Source organism: Coregonus lavaretus (genome assembly GCF_964263955.1).
Source record: "Coregonus lavaretus genome assembly, chromosome: 7".
In the NCBI taxonomy this organism is placed as follows: Eukaryota; Metazoa; Chordata; class Actinopteri; order Salmoniformes; family Salmonidae; genus Coregonus; species Coregonus lavaretus.
The window spans coordinates 50861077-50879331 of NC_139994.1; the positions used below are offsets into that span (position 1 = coordinate 50861077).

Here is an 18255-nt window from a genome sequence, read left to right on the forward strand (position 1 = left end):
AGATTCCGTCTCTCACAGTTGAAGTGTACCTATGATAAAAATTACAGACCTCTACATGCTTTGTAAGTAGGAAAACCTGCAAAATCGGCAGTGTATCAAATACTTGTTCTCCACACTGTATATAGAGTTTAAAGGTAGTGTGAGTTGGTGGGGAGCGAGAGGGAGAGTAGATGGATGGACATAGAGAGAAATTGAGAAGATAATACAAATATATTTGTTATTATATGTTCTAAAAAGAGAGGTATGGGTAGATGGCTTGTGGTCTCAATAGTATTTGACCACTCGTGACCCCTATCCTCTTCCTGTTGATCTGATCTGATGGTGGAGTGAGCCATCCAGCTAACTCTAATCCCTTACAGTAGTATTGCCATGGCGATGAGAGATGAGTGACAACCAGATAGGGTTGAACATTAGAAGAGTATGACACTGTACTTCAATAACATGTTTATCACCCAAGCCCTTAACAGTGATTTACAGGCTATGTCCGAATACCCATACTAGCCCTTAACAGTGATTTACAGGCTATGTCCGAATACCCATACTAGCCCTTAACAGTGATTTACAGGCTATGTCCGAATACCCATACTAGCCCTTAACAGTGATTTACAGGCTATGTCCGAATACCCATACTAGCCCTTAACAGTGATTTACTGGCTATGTCCGAATACCCATACTAGCCCTTAACAGTGATTTACTGGCTATGTCCGAATACCCATACTAGCGGCCTACATACTTAAACTGCATACTTTCTAGTACATACCGTTTAGTAAAAATGATGCAGTATGCCACGGCTGCAACGCAGTAGCGGCTCCTGACTGGCCGAGTTCAGGTGGAATTTTCCAAATTCAACAGACACGCATCGCATTAACCAGCTTGATAATAGCTCATTTCCAATTCGATTAATTTCTCTCAACTCTGAATAGACAGATAATTTGGTCCATTTCAACATATTTACTAGTGAAACCAAAGTGCTGTAACATATATAAATTAAATAACATAGCCTAGTACACACCAAAACTTTTCAAATGTTCAAATCAAAAGGCTATTGCACAAAACAAAACTGACAGTCGGGTGCATCGCAAATTCAGAACCGCTGGACAGCAACATAATAATCTAAAGCACTGATCATTGGGAACGAGATCAGAATGACTGCTAAGGCTTGATCCATACATTTAATAATTAAATAGGTAGCCTACAAAACTTTAACAATCCATGTGCTCAAATCAAAAGGCCTGATTAACCATCAATAATGCAGCCATATCCCGAATACCCGGTGCCGACACATTCAGAAATCAAAAGATGGTTTAGTATTTAGTTTAAAAGCTCTGTCGAAGGAACACTTTTCAATGAAAAAACTGAAATCCACTTTAAAAAATAAATAAGAAACTTCAGTTTTCAAAGATGTAGCCTACCATGCAATACTCGTGTTCATTTTAAGGAGAACAAAAACTACTTAGCCTACATTTGAACACCACAGAAGCTTCGCTATTCGGCATCTTCCCAATTAAGTAACCTAATTTTGTTGTTTGGCTACTTGAAGAGAACTAGGCACTATCACTCGCAGCCCACCTCTTCCAATGCACTGTGGAAAAGTGTGAATTGAATTCTACTAGATGAAGAGCCGAAATAACTATAACATCCTGGCATTTAAACCATACTTGATTTAAGAACATTCACATACTATAACTCATTTTATTTTCACATACTGAGAATGCGTCATGCGCGATAGCGTTGTTTTCTGCTATTCGTTGATTTCTGTAGTACATCCCCATATCTAACTAATCAGCTGTTGTCAAATGAGTATGACATCCAGGCATTTAAAGTATACTCGATTTTCGAAACGTCACATACTATTAAAATCCGTTTTTTCGCATACTCAAATGGCCTACTATTTAGGACGCAAGTATGGGTATTAGGATACGGCCACTACGTCTGCTTCCCAAATGGCAGCCTATTCCCTACATAGTGCACTACTTTTGACCAGCAGGGCCCATAGGGAATAGGGAGCCATTTGGGACTCAGTTTATATGTAAAACATGGAGAAACTCACTGCTATAGAAATGGGAGAACGTCTCACTCGTATCATAGGAACTCAAAAGTAATACATTTTACGTTACTCAAGTAATCCGTAAATCCTTACATTCATTGATTCCTGAGTGCTCGGGCCAAACATAATACACTACATGAGGTAAAAGGGTGTCATTTTAGATGCGGATGCCCAAGTCTCTCTCACCCGTCCTGCCAAACAGGAAGTTGAGAACGAGCAATACTTCCTCTATTTAATTTACTTGTAGTCCCTCTACTTCCTGTCCATGTGTTGAACTCTCTCCATGACATAGGCAGCTAATCCTCCTGTTCTCAGGCTCAATACAGCACAACATATTCAATAAGACCACTGACGGCCTCTCCTCTCCTCCATGCCTTCCATCCATCGCCCCTTCCTCCCTCTCCCCCATGCCTTCCATCCATCGCCCCTTCCTCCCTCTCCTCCATGCCTTCCATCCATCGCCCCTTCCTCCCTCTCCTCCATGCCTTCCATCCATCTGCCCTTCCTCCCTCTCCTCCATGCCTTCCATCCATCGCCACTTCCTCCCTCTCCTCCATGCCTTCCATCCATCGCCCCTTCCTCCCTCTCCTCCATGCCTTCCATCCATCACCCCTTCCTCCCTCTCCTCCATGCCTTCCATCCATCGCCACTTCCTCCGTCACCTCCATGCCTTCCATCCATCGCCCCTTCCTCCCTCTCCTCCATGCCTTCCATCCATCGCCCCTTCCTCCCTCTCCTCCATGCCTTCCATCCATCGCCCCTTCCTCCCTCTCCTCCATGCCTTCCATCCATCGCCCCTTCCTCCCTCTCCTCCATGCCTTCCATCCATCGCCCCTTCCTCCCTCTCCTCCATGCCTTCCATCCATCTCCCCTTCCTCCCTCTCCTCCATGCCTTCCATCCATCGCCACTTCCTCCGTCACCTCCATGCCTTCCATCCATCTCCCCTTCCTCCGTCACCTCCATGTCTTCCATGCTGGGGTTGATTCGGCAAAGCCCCCTATCTCCCCATCTCTCTCCCCCTCCGTCTCTATCTCTCTCTCTTTCTCTCCCTCCCTCCCTCAGTCTCTTACTCTAACAACTTTAATTAATCTAGCAGTCTCCCCAGTGCCACACCGAGCGTCTTGAGAAAGAAAGAGGGGAGAGGGGAAAAAAGAGAAGAGAAGAGGAAGGGAAAGAGAGATGGCAGGCTGACCTATTATCTGCTGTAATCCATATGATTAGAAAGAGAGGCACCTTTCATGGAGAGAGAAAGGAGGACTAACTCTCACTCTCATAGAGGGATGGGGGGATGGACTGAGGCACCTCTCTGCCTGAGAGCGGAACAGAACATAATTAGGAGAAAGTAAGGAGAGGGTAAGGAGAGAGGGAGGCAGGGAGTAATAGGAAAGTGGGAGATAGATACAGTATCTTCAGAAAGTATTCACACCCCTAGACTTTTTCCACATTTTGTTGTTACAGCCTGCATTTAAAATGGGTTACATTTACATTTTTTTTGTCACTGGCCTACACACAATACCTCAGTATGTGAAATTTGGCAGTCCAACGGACTAATCTGGGTTTGGCGGATGCCAGGAGAACGCTACCTGCCTCAATGCATCGTGCCAACTGTAAGGTTTGTTGGAGGAGGAATAGGTCTGGGGCTAGGCCCCTTAGTTCCAGTGAAGGGAAGTCTTAACGCTACAACATACAATAACATTCTAGACGATTCTGTGCTTCCAACTTTGTGGCAAAAGTTTGGGGAAGGCCCTTTCCTGTTTCAGCATGACAATGCCCCCAGGCACAAAGCGAGGTCCATACAGAAATGGTTTGTCGAGAACGGTGTGGAAAAACTTGACTGGCCTGCACAGAGCCCTGACCTCAACCCCATCGAACACCTTTGGGATGAATTGGAACGCAGACTGCGAGCCAGGTCTAATCGCCCAACATCAGTGCCCGACCTCACTAATGCTCGTGGCTGAATGGAAGCAAGTCCCCGCAGCAATGTTCCAACATCTAGTGGAAAGCCTTCCCAGAAGAGTGGAGGCTGTTATAGCAGCAAAGGGGGGACCAACTCCATATTAATGCCCATGATTTTGGAATGAGATGTATCTTGTTTTATTTTTCATAACTTTTTTAAAACCGATTTTAACACTTTGACATTAGAGTATTTTGTCTAGATCGTTGACAAATAAATGACAATTAAATCTATTTTAATCCCACTTTGTAACACAACAAAATGTGGAGGGGTCTGAATACTTAGAGAGAGAGCGAGAGAGAGCGAGAGAGAGAGAGAGAGAGAGAGAGAGAGAGAGAGAGAGAGAGAGAGAGAGAGAGAGAGAGAGAGAGCAAATGGTTAAAGAGAGGAGATTGGAGAAAAGCGAGGGAAGGGGAGAGCGAAAGAAAGATACAGGTGAGAGAATGGTCAAAATGAGAGACAAAGAAAGAGAGAGAGAGCGAGAGAAAGGATTGTGTGTGCTGTCTGTCGCAGTGGCCAGGGTTACAGAGGGTCATAGACTCCATGGAGAGGAGGGGGTACTATATATTCTATGTGTGAGTGAGTGAGAGAGAGAAAGAGAGAAAGAGGGACTGTGTGTGCTCTTCTATTTGTCACCTTCTCTGTGGTCTTCAGTGACACCATGTTCATTTGCGAAACGGCCTGGTTGAGATTCAGGGATCGATAGAACAAATAAAAGCAGGGCCTAGAGAGAGAGGGAGAGGGAGAGGGAGGGGGAGTGAGAGCAGCCTGCACACTTTCACCACCCATTCCATTATCACTCTCTTTCTTTCAGCGAGAAAACTCTATTAGACGAAAGCAGTTGGTGGCTGATACTTGTGCTTGCCGTTGTTTTTCCATTTCTAAACTGACTATTGAACGGCCTATTTAAAGCTGCTATTCCTGGCTGGTTGTTGTTTTTTCATTTCTAAACTGACTAATTGAACGGCCTATTCAAAGCTACTATTCCTGGCTGTTTTTTGGGGACCTTTTAGGACCTTCGAGGGCAGTCATTGAGGTCTTTGGCTGTCATGGCAGCGGTCGCCGCAATGCTTTCAAGCGTCAGTTTAAAATCTGCATGGCTCCCGCAGTGTTGTGTAGCCGAGGGGCGTTTTGTCAATATCACTCAAGTTAACATGTTACTTAGTGTATCTCCCCCCCCCCCCCCCCCATTAAAAACCCAAGGTTCAAAATAGAGGAGATGCACTGAACTGCACTAAAAATAATGAAAATATGGTGTTTACAGTGTTGTTAAAGATTAATTATGCACATTTTTAAGAGGTGTCCTCAGTAATGTATTCCAGAGGCATAAAGCCTTCTGTTCTCTCTCTCCCCCTCATTCTCCTCTCTCTCGTTCCCTCTCTGTCTCCTCTCTCTTTCCCTCTCCGTCTCCTCTCTCTCTCTCCCCTCTTTCTATCTCCTTCTCTCTCTCTCTCCTTCTCGCTCTCTCTCCTATTTCTCCCTCTCTCCTTCCTCAAACAGAAGAAAATATGTTTTATTGTCACATACACCGGATAGGTGCAATGAAATGTGTTGTTTTACAGGGTCAACCATAGTAGTAGGGCGACCCTGGAGCCAATTGTGGTTTAGTGCCTTGCTCAAGGGTACATCAACAGATTTTTCACCTTGTCGGCTCAGGTATTCGAATAAGCGACCTTTTGGTTACTGGCCCAAAGGTCTAACCACTAGGCTACCTGCCGCCATTTAAATCATGTCAATCGGGGGGATTTAGTTATTTGTGCCAGAAGGGCACGCTGAAGGCTGCGGCTCTAAAAGCTAGACTCTGCCTCTCTTCCTCTCTGCCCCTCTGACGGATGGAGGGAGGAATGAAACGAGAGGAGGCTATAATTGTATTTTTCAAACACTGAGTTCACTGAGAATGTTTTAGAAAGAAACAACAGGGGCAGATTGCTCTAACACCTCTCTCCCTCTCCACCCCTCCCTCCCTCCCTCCCGCCCTCTCTTTCTTGTCCTTGTGTCTGTTTTGCAGTGCAGTTCAACTTGATTCCTGTGGGCCTGAGGATAGTAGCCATCCAGAGCACTAAGACAGGTCTCTACATTGGGATGAACAGCGATGGATACCTCTACACTTCGGTACAGCAACCAATTATTAATAACGTTATAACACTATAGATACCACTTATACTATAGTTATAACATCTCTACACTTCGGTACGGCAACCTCTTATGAAGTTATAGCAGAATATACCTCAATAACAGTCTACACATTATCACCTGTACTGTTGTTATAGCAGTGTGTACAACCGTCTCAGTATACCTACACAACACTTATTTCCCATTGCTTACTGTACTATACTATCATGTTAGTGATTCATTCCCAATCTGGCCCTCATACCATCATGGCCACCTAATCATCCCCAGCTTCCAATTGGCTCATTCATCCCCCCTCCTCTCCCCTGTAACTATTCCCAGGTTGTTGATGTAAATGAGAACGTGTTCTCAGTCAACTTACCTGGTAAAATAAAAAAAATTGTCAGACACAGAGATGATGCAGTACTTGATCAGAGAAAAATAGTTAATTTAATGTTATTATCTCTATTATCTGAACAGTCATTGATAGTTTTCAGTGTCACTACAAATCTGACAATCTAATGCACAGTACTGTATACGTCCTAAATGGCACCCTATTCCCTCTAAATGGCACCCTATTCCCTCTAAATGTCACCCTATTCCCTCTAAATGGCACCCTATTCCCTCTAAATGGCAACCTATTCCCTCTAAATGGCACCCTATTCCCTATCTAATGCACTACTTTTGACCAGGGCCTATAAGGCACTATATAGGGAATATGGTGCCATTTGGGCTGATCAACTGGGTACTGGTACACAGCTCTTTAAGAGGGGTATTTCACCGGTCAGCAGCTGGGGACCACGTGAACGGAACCTTGGGAGAGGTGAGTGCAGACAGGGGGGAGCCAGGGTGCTGTAACCGTGGATAAAGCAGCAATTGGTAAGGCCAAATGGCATGACCAGATATTCGTAGTGACCGCTGGCTGTGTTGAAGGCAGTCTTCCACTCGTCCTCTTCCCTTATCCGCACCAGGTGGTAGGCGTTCCGCAGGTCCAGCTTGGAGAAAATGGTGGCCCCCTGGAGCGTCTCGAAGGCCGACGCGATGAGTGGTAGCGGGTAGCAGTTCTTCACCGTGATGTCGTTGAGGCCCCGGTAGTCGATGCACGGGCTTTGAAGGTTTTGTCCCTCTTCTCCACAAAGAAGAAACCTGCGCCGGCGGGGGAGGCAGAAGGACGGATACACCCTGCAGCTAGTGGGTCCTTGATGTAGGTCACCATAGCCTTGGTCTCTGGACCCGACAGAGAGTACAGTCGTCCCCGGGGCGGTGTGGTGCCTGGGAGAAGGTCGATCCCGCAGTCATAGGGTCGGTGCGGAGGAAGTGAAGTGGCCCGGGCCTTACTGAAAACCTCCCGGAGGTCCTGGTACTCCGCGGGAATGGCGGAGAGGTACGGAGCAACTTCCGAGCCTCCAGGAAGCCTCTTCCACGCCCATTGCGCTGACTTCAGGCAATGGGTGTGGCAGAACGGGCTCCAGCCCATGATGGCACCAGCAGTCTAGTTAATGAGGGGATTGTGTTGCTGGTGCCAAGAGAATCCCAATACCACGGGAACCTGAGGAGACTTGATTAGCATGAATTAGATAGCCTCGCTGTGGTTCCCTGACACTCGTAGGTTGATGGGGGTGGTATTGTGGGTGACCCGGCCTATAGAGCGCCCGTCCATCGCTATAACGTCCATGGAAATGGAGAGGGGCTGAGTGGGGATGCCACTCAGAAGCCAGGGTACCGTCCATAAAGCTCTCATCGGCCCCAGAGTCGATGAGTTCCCAGAGAGATTTCGATTGGTTCCCCCACAGTAGGATGGCATGGAAAGGGGTGCGAGTAAGGGGATAGGAAAAGTTATTCGTATGGCCCACCAGAGTACTCGCCCCCTACTGGTGAGCCTGGTCTTTTAGTGGACAGGTGGACACAAAATGACCAGTAGTCCCGCAATACAGGCAACTCTTCGTGTGAAGCCTGTGTAGACGGTCGTCTGGGGACAGCCTAGCTCTGCCTATTTGCGTCGGCTCGGGAAGAGGTGAATTGGCAGACTTTGGAGACTCTCGGGGGAACTCGGGTAGCCTTGGGTTCTCTCAGCAACAGAGACGTTGGGGACTTCCGGGATGCCTCAGAGGCGAGGTGGAATCCTTGGGTGGGCGAGTGGAATTGGACCTCCTCTACTTCCTACGTTCCCGTAGCCGCCCATCGATCTAGATGGTCAATGCGATGAGCGAGTGGAGATCCGTCGGGAGTTCCCGGGCTGCTAGCTCGTCCTTAACTTCCTCCGCTAATCCGTGCAGGAACGTGTCGAACAGCGATTCCGGGTTCCAGGCACTCTCAGCTGCCAACGTGCAGAGAGCCACCGCATAGTCTGCCACACTGCGGGAGTCTTGCCAAAGCTGGAGTAACTTCCGGGCAGCCTCTCTCACGGACAATAGATCATTGAAAACCTTCACCTCCGCCACAAACTCCTCCAGACTGAAGCATACGGCTGACTGTTGTTCCCACACTGCCGTAGCCCAGGCGAGAGCCCTCCCAGACATCAGCGTTATGAGGTACGCTATCTTTGAGCAGTCCGAGGGGAAGGAGGAGGGCTGCAAGTCGATGATGAGAGAACACTGAGCGAGAAATGCCCGACAGGTTCCCGACTCTCCAGCGAAGCGTTCCGGGGGAGGTAAGCGGGGTTCTCGGGAAACCGGGGTGGCCACGCTGCTAACAGTCGGGTTACTGTGGGGCTGGGAGGTTACCGTCGTGGTAGGCTGCCTGACAGACAACCCACGGAATTGCTCCAGCAATGTGTTCAACGCTCGGTCATGGCGTTCGGCCAAGGTCTGGAACCCTTCCATAAGACCACGAAGCAACTCCTTGTGCCTTCCAATTGTGGCTTCTTGGGAGGAGATGGCGTTGCGGAGCTGGTCCGAGTCTGCTGGGTCCGTGATGCCCAGTTCGTACTATCACGGCTCAGGAAAAGACCCAGATGCAGACAGTTCCAAAGTTAAAAGTTTATTACAAAAACAGGGGGGCAGGCAAACGACAGGTCAAGGGCAGGCAGAGGTCAGTAATCCAGAACAGAGTCCAAAAGGTACAGAATGGCAGGCAGGCTCAGGGTCAGGGCAGGCAGAATGGTCAAATCCTGGAAAACTAGAAAACAGAAACTAGAGAAAAACAGGAGCAAGGGGAAAACTGCTGTTAGGCTTGACGAAACAAAACGAACTGGCAACAGACAAACAGAGAACACAGGTATAAATACACTGGGGATAATGGGGAAGATGGGCAACACCTGGAGGGGGGTGGAGACAAGCACAAAGACCGGTGAAACAGATCAGGGTGTGACACTGGGAGAGTGGAGAGGTAAGGTAGAAAGAGAGATGCTCCTATCTAGTATGTAAAGAAGTAAATAAAGTGTGTGAGTTTCTATTTGAAGTAGATCTGTACGTTCACTTCAAAGTCGACATACTGCCTACATACTGCAGGAGCTGGGGTATAGAGAGGATTGGCGTGGAGTTTTTAAACACCTTGCCTTTTTCCGGTGGATCAATCTACACACACACTTTGATACACACGAAGATGCACACCCCCCCACACACACACACACAAACACAGATACGAACAAACATACCCACGCACGCACGCACACACACTCACACACAACTGTAGAGGATATACTACCCAGGCATTCTCCAGACAGAAGAAAGGTGACCTATTTTCACAGGGGAAAGAAGCACAGAAGAGAGAGAGAGAAAATCCCTTTGAAGAGAGGGAGCTGTTTTTCCCAGTCTTTTTTCCCAGTGTGAAGGAAGGCTCACTTCAAGTTACCTGAACACTAGCTGCTGCTGTGGCAGTTTCTCACACAAAACCCACACACGTTCACATCAGTGGAGACTGGTGACTTAAAAAATGGAGGCGGATGGGAGACCCACGGTATAGGCGCGGAACGCACAGAGACGACAAATTGTTTCCAACATCGTCAAAGACTAATTATTTTAACCTAAAGCATTTAATAAAGACATTTATAGTACAATATTATGGGGAATGGGAATGAGAGGGCTACTTATACAGTGTTGGGAAGGGATCACAGCAGGGTATGAGGCATGAGTTGAGGTGTTCAGAGGCTTGACTTCAGTGCAGGACAGGATTTGACTGGGAAGACAAAAACCAATAACAACACACTACACAGTTTGACAAAAGAGCTAAGAATTAGTTAGTTCAAGCATGGAGTAAAATCATTGATGTGTAATAATGTGATTGTGTTTGTGTATGTGTATGTTATTGACTCTACATACAGTAATAAGAGAACATTGATAGGGGTACTCACAGTGCTTGGAGAGGAAACATTCAATGTGCCAGTGGATGAGCGGGCACATGAGACGTGGCTTCAGTTCATCTCAGGAGAGAGTTGACAATGGTAGTGGAGTGGAGTGGTCATCACCTCTTAATCAGGGAACAGGAGGGGACTTAGCTGTAAATACAAATAGCAGATACATTCCATTACAGCTGCGCCATCGTAGGTTTGAACAACAAGTTTCTCCATGAAGTTAAAGTCAGACATCTCAAAATTCACAAAGTTAAAACACAGACTGCGCATCTCGCCCACTTGACACATCAAAGAAACATTCCTGAATAAAGCCCTGATCATCCACATACCTGACGATAACTGACAACTGCAAGCAGACTGGTGGCACCATAGGTCCCAGAGTGGTGGAGCAATTTTCACCCCCTGGGGCCCAGAGTTTTTCCTTATCTGTTAACCTAACCAGGAAAACTCTGGACCCTATAAGGTATGACAGTGATTAATCAGTTGTAAAAAGGTTTTATAAGGGCTATGATGGGACCAGTTTTTCAAGGTCACATGTTTTTTTTAAAAACTCCTGAAAACAACTCCTGGCCCTGGGGGGGTTGAAAACCCTGTCAAACTGCAGCAACCTTATACTTGTTCATTACATTTGGGCTCCCGAGTGGCGCAGCGGTCTAAGGCACTGCAGCTCTGTGCTTGAGGCGTCACTACAGACTCCCTGGTTCGATTCCAGGCTGTATCACAACCGGCCGTGATTGGGAGTCCCATAGGGCGGCGCACAATTGGCCCAGCGTCGTCCGGGTTTGGCCGGTGTAGGCCGTCATTGTAAATAAGAATTTGTTCTTAACTGACTTGCCTAGTAAAAAAAACAAAAAACATGACATTTTAGTCATTTAGCAGACGCTCTTATCCTGAGCGACTTACAGTTAGTGCATACATTTTCATACTGGCCCCCTGTGGGAATCGAACCCACAACCCTGGCGTTGTAAGCGCCATGCTCTACCAACTGAGCTACACAGGGCCTATATATATATATATATATGCATGTTTGCATCATGCAGGCCTATGCAACAGTAGGCTTTATAAAAAACATTTGTCATCACTATTATGTTGATTGATTAATTCCAGTTAATAATTTGGGATTGAAAACGTATAGGCAGCCTAGCCAGCCCAATTTTGAAAATAAACAAAATTTGATCACAATCATATTTTATCCCGACACACAAATGGACTGTAAATACATAACGTTACCAATTAGTTTAACCTGACCAAATGGACAGGGCACATAGGCTGTATGTGTCACGATCGTCAACATATGAAGCGGACCAAGGCGCAGCGTGATAAGCGTACGTTCTTTATTTGTGTACACACACGAACCAAAACAATAAACCAAACGATACGTGAAGTCCTAGGTTATACACAAAACCCTACAGAACAAGATCCCACAATAAACTAGTGAAAACAGGCTGCCTAAGTATGGTCCCCAATCAGAGACAACGAGCTACAGCTGCCTCTGTTTGGGAACCACCCTGGCCAACATAGATCTAAACGATCTAGAACGAAAACATAGAAAATGTAACAGAAATTCCACACCCTGGCTCAACATTTAAGAGTTCCCCGAGCCAGGGCGTGACAGTATGCAGCTGCTCTTATTAGTAGCCTACAATTGATCAGACTGAAAAATCGTCTCGTTTTCATCCCATGCAGCATGTCAGATCTCTAATGTTTAGGTGTGGCCTAGGCTGCTGCAACATTAATGTAATGATTTTTTGCTTGTGTCTGTCCTGAGTGATTATGTGTTATCATTTTTGCTAAATAAATACCGGAGGAAAGTGGAAATCCTACTTGAGCGCGCACGAAAAAAATGCGCTGCGTCAACCTCTCTCTATAATCTAACTTTTAAAGGATGATGAGATGGAAGCTATCAAATAATTCTGAATTGATTTCGACATCCCAGAAAAGACAGTCGAAAGTTCCATATGTTCAGCAAGTAAAGCATCATAACGTGAAATTACCGCTGCAAGCTCCTTGTAGTTGCCCTTGTCAGCGGAACTTTCTCTCTCGTCATGTCCTCTAAAAGCCAATTCTTGCATGCCCCAAAACGCAGTGGTTTCTTCTTACTTTCTCGTTGTGTTGCGCAGTTTGAATACGCAGACCATCGTCATGATCGATGAAGCTTTTTCCCAGAAGCTTGAATCTGATGTTTTTCAGGTCACTGTACCCCCCTTTCGCCCAAGGCTCAGACTTTCCAAAAAGCAGGCAAGGCCAGCAGTACAGGCGGCTTGATGAAAGGCTCCCTGATGAAAGGCTCCCTGTTAACCAGCTATACTTTTGATACCAATTGGTATTGAACGTCCTCACCTTTTCATCCTTCTTCATGAAACTGATCTCAGGCAGAGGTCGACCCTCGGTTTTAATTCGCACCTTTTCCGCATACCCCAGAGAATGAAAGGGGTTCTTCATCAAAATGTCAACAACATTTTTGGTAGCCTTTGCAGCGAAAACTACACACTCGAGCTGGTAGACAATAGAACTACTGCTACTAAAGTTAGCAAGACAAATTGAAATAAATTGTGTCACGATCGTTTATGAACGAGAAGGACCAAGGCGCAGCGTGATAAGCATACATGTTTATTTAAACGAATAAACACACGACAAAACAACAAATGAAACGTGAAGTCCAAGGTAGCATACAAAACATACCTCACACGGAACAAGATCCCACAACTAACAGGTGCCAAAAGGCTGCCTAAGTATGGCCCCCAATCAGAGACAACAAGCTACAGCTGCCTCTGATTGGGAACCACCCCGGCCAACATAGATCTACACATTCTAGATCAACCATAGACAATCAACATAGCGCAACACGACACAGAAAATACACACCCTGACTCAACAAATACAAGTCCTCAGAGTCAGGGCGTGACAGTACCCCCCCCCCAAAGGTGCGGACTCCGACCGCGCCACATAAACATAACAGGGTAGGGGCCGGGTGGGCATTCCGCCTCGGAGGCGGATCCGGCCCCGGGCGTGACCACCACTTACTCTCCACCTCCCTGTTGCGCCCCTGGTCTGGTCTGGACCTCGGCGCGCTGCTTCCCCTCTCCTTCCTCCCACGACGTACCAAGCCCTGTCTGGACCCTGGTGTGGGAGACTCCGAACCTGGAGAGGAGCTGACGTCTGGGTCTGGACTGGAACCGCTGACTGGAGCTGGACCCGACGACGGTGGATCGAACTGCTCTGGCTCCGGAATGGAACCGCTGACCGGAGCTGGATCAGGCACCGGTGGAGCGGATTGCTCTGGCTCCGGAGTGGAGCCGCTGACCGGAGCAGGACTGGACCCCGGTGGAGCGGATTGCTCTGGCTCCGGAGTGGAGCAGCTGACCGGTGCCGGACCAGGCACCTGTGGAACAGGCACGGGCCGTGCCGGACTGGACACACGCACCACTGACTTGGTGCGGGGAGCAGGAACGGGCTGGACCGGGCTGACGACGCGCACCACTGGCTTGGTGCAGGGAGCAGGAACAGGCTGGGCCGGGCTGGCGACGCGCACCACTGGCTTGGTGTGAGGGGCAGGAACAGGCCGGACCGGGCTGGCAACACGCACCACTGGCTTGGTGCGGGGAGCAGGAACAGGCCGGACCGGGCTGGCGACGCGCACCACCGGTTTGGTGCGAGGGGCAGGAACAGGCCGGACCGGGCTGGCGACGCACACCACCGGTTTGGTGCGAGGGACAGGAACAGGCCGGACCGGGCTGGCGACGCGCACCACTGCCTTAGTGCGGGGAGCAGGAACATGTCGGACCGTACTGGGAACACGCACCACTGGCTTAGTGCGGGGGGCAGGAACGGGCCGGACCGTACTGGGAACACACACCACTGGCTTAGTGCGGGGAGCAGGAACGGGTCGGGCCGTACTGGGAACACGCACCACTGGCTTAGTGCGGGGAGCAGGAACGGGCCGGACCGTACTGGGAACACACACCACTGGCCTTGTGCGGGAAACAGGAATGGGTCGGGCCATACTGGGAACACGCACCACTGGCTTAGTGCGGGGTTCAGGAACGGGCCGGACCGGACTGGCGACACGCACCACTTGCTTGGTGCGAGGAGCAGGAACAGGAACAGGCCGGGCAGGGCTGGCGACGCGCACCACTGGCTTGGTGCGAGGAGCAGGAACAGGCCGGGCCGGGCTGGCGACGCACACCACTGGCTTGGTGCGAGGGGCAGGAACAGGCCGGACCGGGCTGGCGACGCACACCACCGGTTTGGTGCGAGGGACAGGAACAGGCCGGACCGGGCTGGCGACGCGCACCACCGGTTTGGTGCGAGGGGCAGGAACAGGCCGGACCGGGCTGGCGACGCGCACCACCGGTTTGGTGCGAGGGACAGGAACAGGCCGGACCGGGCTTGCGACGCGCACCACCGGTTTGGTGCGAGGGACAGGAACAGGCCGGACCGGGCTTGCGACGCGCACCACTGGCTTAGTGCGGGGAGCAGGAACGGGTCGGGCCGTACTGGGAACGCGCACCACTGGCTTAGTGCGGGGTTCAGGAACGGGCCGGACCAGACTGGCGACACGCACCACTTGCTTGGTGCGAGGAGCAGGAACAGGCCGGGCCGGGCTGGCGACGCGCACCACTGGCTTGGTGCGAGGGGCAGGAACGGGCCGGACCGTACTGGGAACACACACCACTGGCTTAGTGCGGGGAGCAGGAACGGGTCGGGCCGTACTGGGAACACGCACCACTGGCTTAGTGCGGGGAGCAGGAACGGGCCGGACCGTACTGGGAACACACACCACTGGCCTTGTGCGGGAAACAGGAATGGGTCGGGCCGTACTGGGAACACGCACCACTGGCTTAGTGCGGGGATCAGGAACAGGCCGGACCGGACTGGCGACACGCACCACTTGCTTGGTGCGAGGAGCGGGACTGGGTTCCCTTATAAACCCCCGCTCCTTCTGCTGTCTACCAGCTCCTCTCGCCGTGCCTCTACACTCTCCTTCTCCCTTATAGCCTCCTGTAGCTCCTCCCTCTGACCAAATAACTCCTGCTCCCTCTGGACCAATAGCCCCCGTAACCTGGTGGCCTCCTCTCCTAACCTGCAGAATCGCCCTGTCGCTGCCTCCTGCTGCCTCGTCGTCCACACCGTGTGCCCCCCCAAACATTTTTTATTGGGGTTGCCTCTCGGGTCTCCGTCGTCGGCACTGTTGGTGCCGTTTCTCCTCTCCTACCTGGGCATCCTCATTCATCGCCCTCCGGTAGCGGATGGCCTCCTCCTTCGTAATTCTCCCCCAACCGAGGAGGACATCTACTAACGTAACCTCCTGTTTAGTTCCCGGCGTTTGCTCCTGAACACGCTGCTTGGTCCTATTTTGGTGGGATCTTCTGTCACGATCGTTTATGAAAGAGAAGGACCAAGGTGCAGCGTGATAAGCATACATGTTTATTTAAACGAATAAACACACGACAAAACAACAAACGAAACGTGAAGTCCATGGTAGCATACAAAACATACCTCACACGGAACAAGATCCCACAACTAACAGGTGCCAAAAGGCTGCCTAAGTATTGTTCCCCAATCAGAGACAACGAGCTACAGCTGCCTCTGATTGGGAACCACCCCGGCCAACATAGATCTACACATTCTAGATCAACCATAGACAATCAACATAGCACAACACGACACAGAAAATACACACCCTGACTCAACAAATACAAGTCCTCAGAGTCAGGGCGTGACAAATTGCACTAACTGGACACAAAATAAAGTTCTAAAACCAAGAAAACTATTTATAATCTACCTCCTCCGTCTCCTATAATTTGAATAAACTAATTTGAATTGAATAAGATAAAGAAAAATCTCCACTATCACGTTTCAATCTCTATCCAATAATGTCACCAACTCACCAAGCTTCTCAACACATAGAACCCCCCATAATGCTCTGCGGCACAACCCCAATACAACACACTAGGTTAATTCTCTGATCCTAATCCTATGATTGGATGGACAACATGTCAGTTCATACTGCAAAAGCTTTGATTGGATGGAGGTCGTCCTCCGGAAGTGGTCATAATTACCATGTACGTCTATGGAATGGTGTGAGGCCTAAGAGCCTCCAAGATTTTGTATTGAAGTCAATGTACCCAGAGGAGGACAGAAGCTAGTTGCTCTCTGGCTACACCATGGTGCTACCTCAGAGAGTGCTGTTGAAGTTATTATAGACCTTCATTGCAAAACAGTGTGTTTTAATCAATTATTTGGTGACATATGAATATATTTAGTATAGTTTTATCTAAAAAGGATAACTTTTTTAGTGTTTCACAATTTTTTTTAAATATGAAATTTCTCTGAGGAGGATAGTCCTCCCCTTCCTCCTCTGAGGAGCCTCCACTGATTCACATACACTACACACACACACAACCACACACGCGCACACAACCACACACACACACGCACACACACACACACACACACACACACACACACACACGCACACACCTCCGATTGACTCAGAGGACTGAAAGCATCAGAACAAGGGGAGTTGGTAGGGACTATAGTGCTTTAACACACACACAAAAAAAACTATCCCAATGCCCCAGGGCAGTGATTGGGGACATTGTCCTGAGTAGGGTGCTGTCTTTCGGATGGGTTGTTCATTGTGTGTCCTGATTCTCTGTTGTCGCTAAAGATCCAATGGCACTTATTGTAACAGTTGGGTGTCCTGGCTAAATTCCCAATCTGGCCCTCATACCATATAAAACTGTCACCATGTTGTCATGGTAACGATATGATATCACGCGGTGACACTTTAGAACTTTAACTCTTCTTCATAAGGCCAATATACACTGAGTGTACAAAACAATAGGAACACCTGCTCTTTCCATGACATAGACTGACCAGGTGAAAGCTATGATCCCTTATTGATGTCACCTGTTAAATCCACTTCAATCAGTGTATATGAAGGGGAGGAGACAGAATACAGAAGGATTTTCGAGCCTTGAGACAATTGAGACATGGATTGTGTATGTGTGCCATTCAGAGGGTGTATCTGCTGGGTTTTTCACGCTACTCAGTTTCCCGTGTGTATCAAGAAAGGTCCAACACCCAAAGGACATCCAGTAAACTTGACACAACTGTGGGAAGCATTGGTGTCAACATCGGCCAGCATCCCTGTGGAACGCTTTTGACACCAAGTTGTAGAGTCCATGCCCCGATGAATTGAGGCTGTTCTGAGGGCAAAAGGGGGTGCAACTTAATATTAGGAAGGTGTTCCTAATGTTTTGTGCACTCAGTATAAATACTATTGTAAGCTTAAAGCTGGAATCCTTAATGGTGAAACTGCCACGTCCGTTTGCGATATTACAACAACAAAGAAGATACTGCAAACAATGAACACAGTTTTTTCCCTCAGACATCATTGCACGTGCGATAGAACAGCAGCATATGTAATACAGTGATTTTATTTCCTGATGCACAACGCTCCCCCAGCGCTCCTTCTGCTTCATCAACAAGACAAAAACAACAACAGCCGTGGGGCGAACAGTGGCGCTGTTTCCCCTTACTGAAGATTCCATCTTTAAACATCATAAATACCATAAACTATTAGAACAAGCATTTCACTAACCAACTAACACTATGTTGCAAGGCCCCGTGCAGCAATATTAGCCTCAAAAAGACTGTTTGCCTACAAATTTGAGCATTGTAATGGAAAGCTCCACTAGCCTGTTGGAGAGAAGTAGTGTACAGTGCCGTATCTTAATTTGATCATCCTGTTGTTGCTGGAGTTTGCAAACTTGTAGGTTTAAAAAGGCTTCTAAAGTTTTTAATTTCCACTTCAACATTTCAGACTTGATTTGCCTTAATGAAAA

The 18255-nt window shown here is 48.5% G+C and overlaps 1 protein-coding gene across 1 annotated transcript in view; it reads left to right on the forward strand.

The window, feature by feature from the left end:
• The window catches only part of fgf11a (fibroblast growth factor 11a), a gene marked incomplete at its 3' end in the record, with an annotated part of 121024 nt that overhangs the window by 81695 nt on the left and 21074 nt on the right, over positions 1–18255 (forward strand). Inside the window, exon 3 of the mRNA XM_084164895.1 lies at positions 6011–6114. Within this exon, the coding sequence (XP_084021021.1) occupies positions 6011–6114 (104 nt within the window). The remainder of the gene's footprint in view (positions 1–6010; positions 6115–18255) is intronic.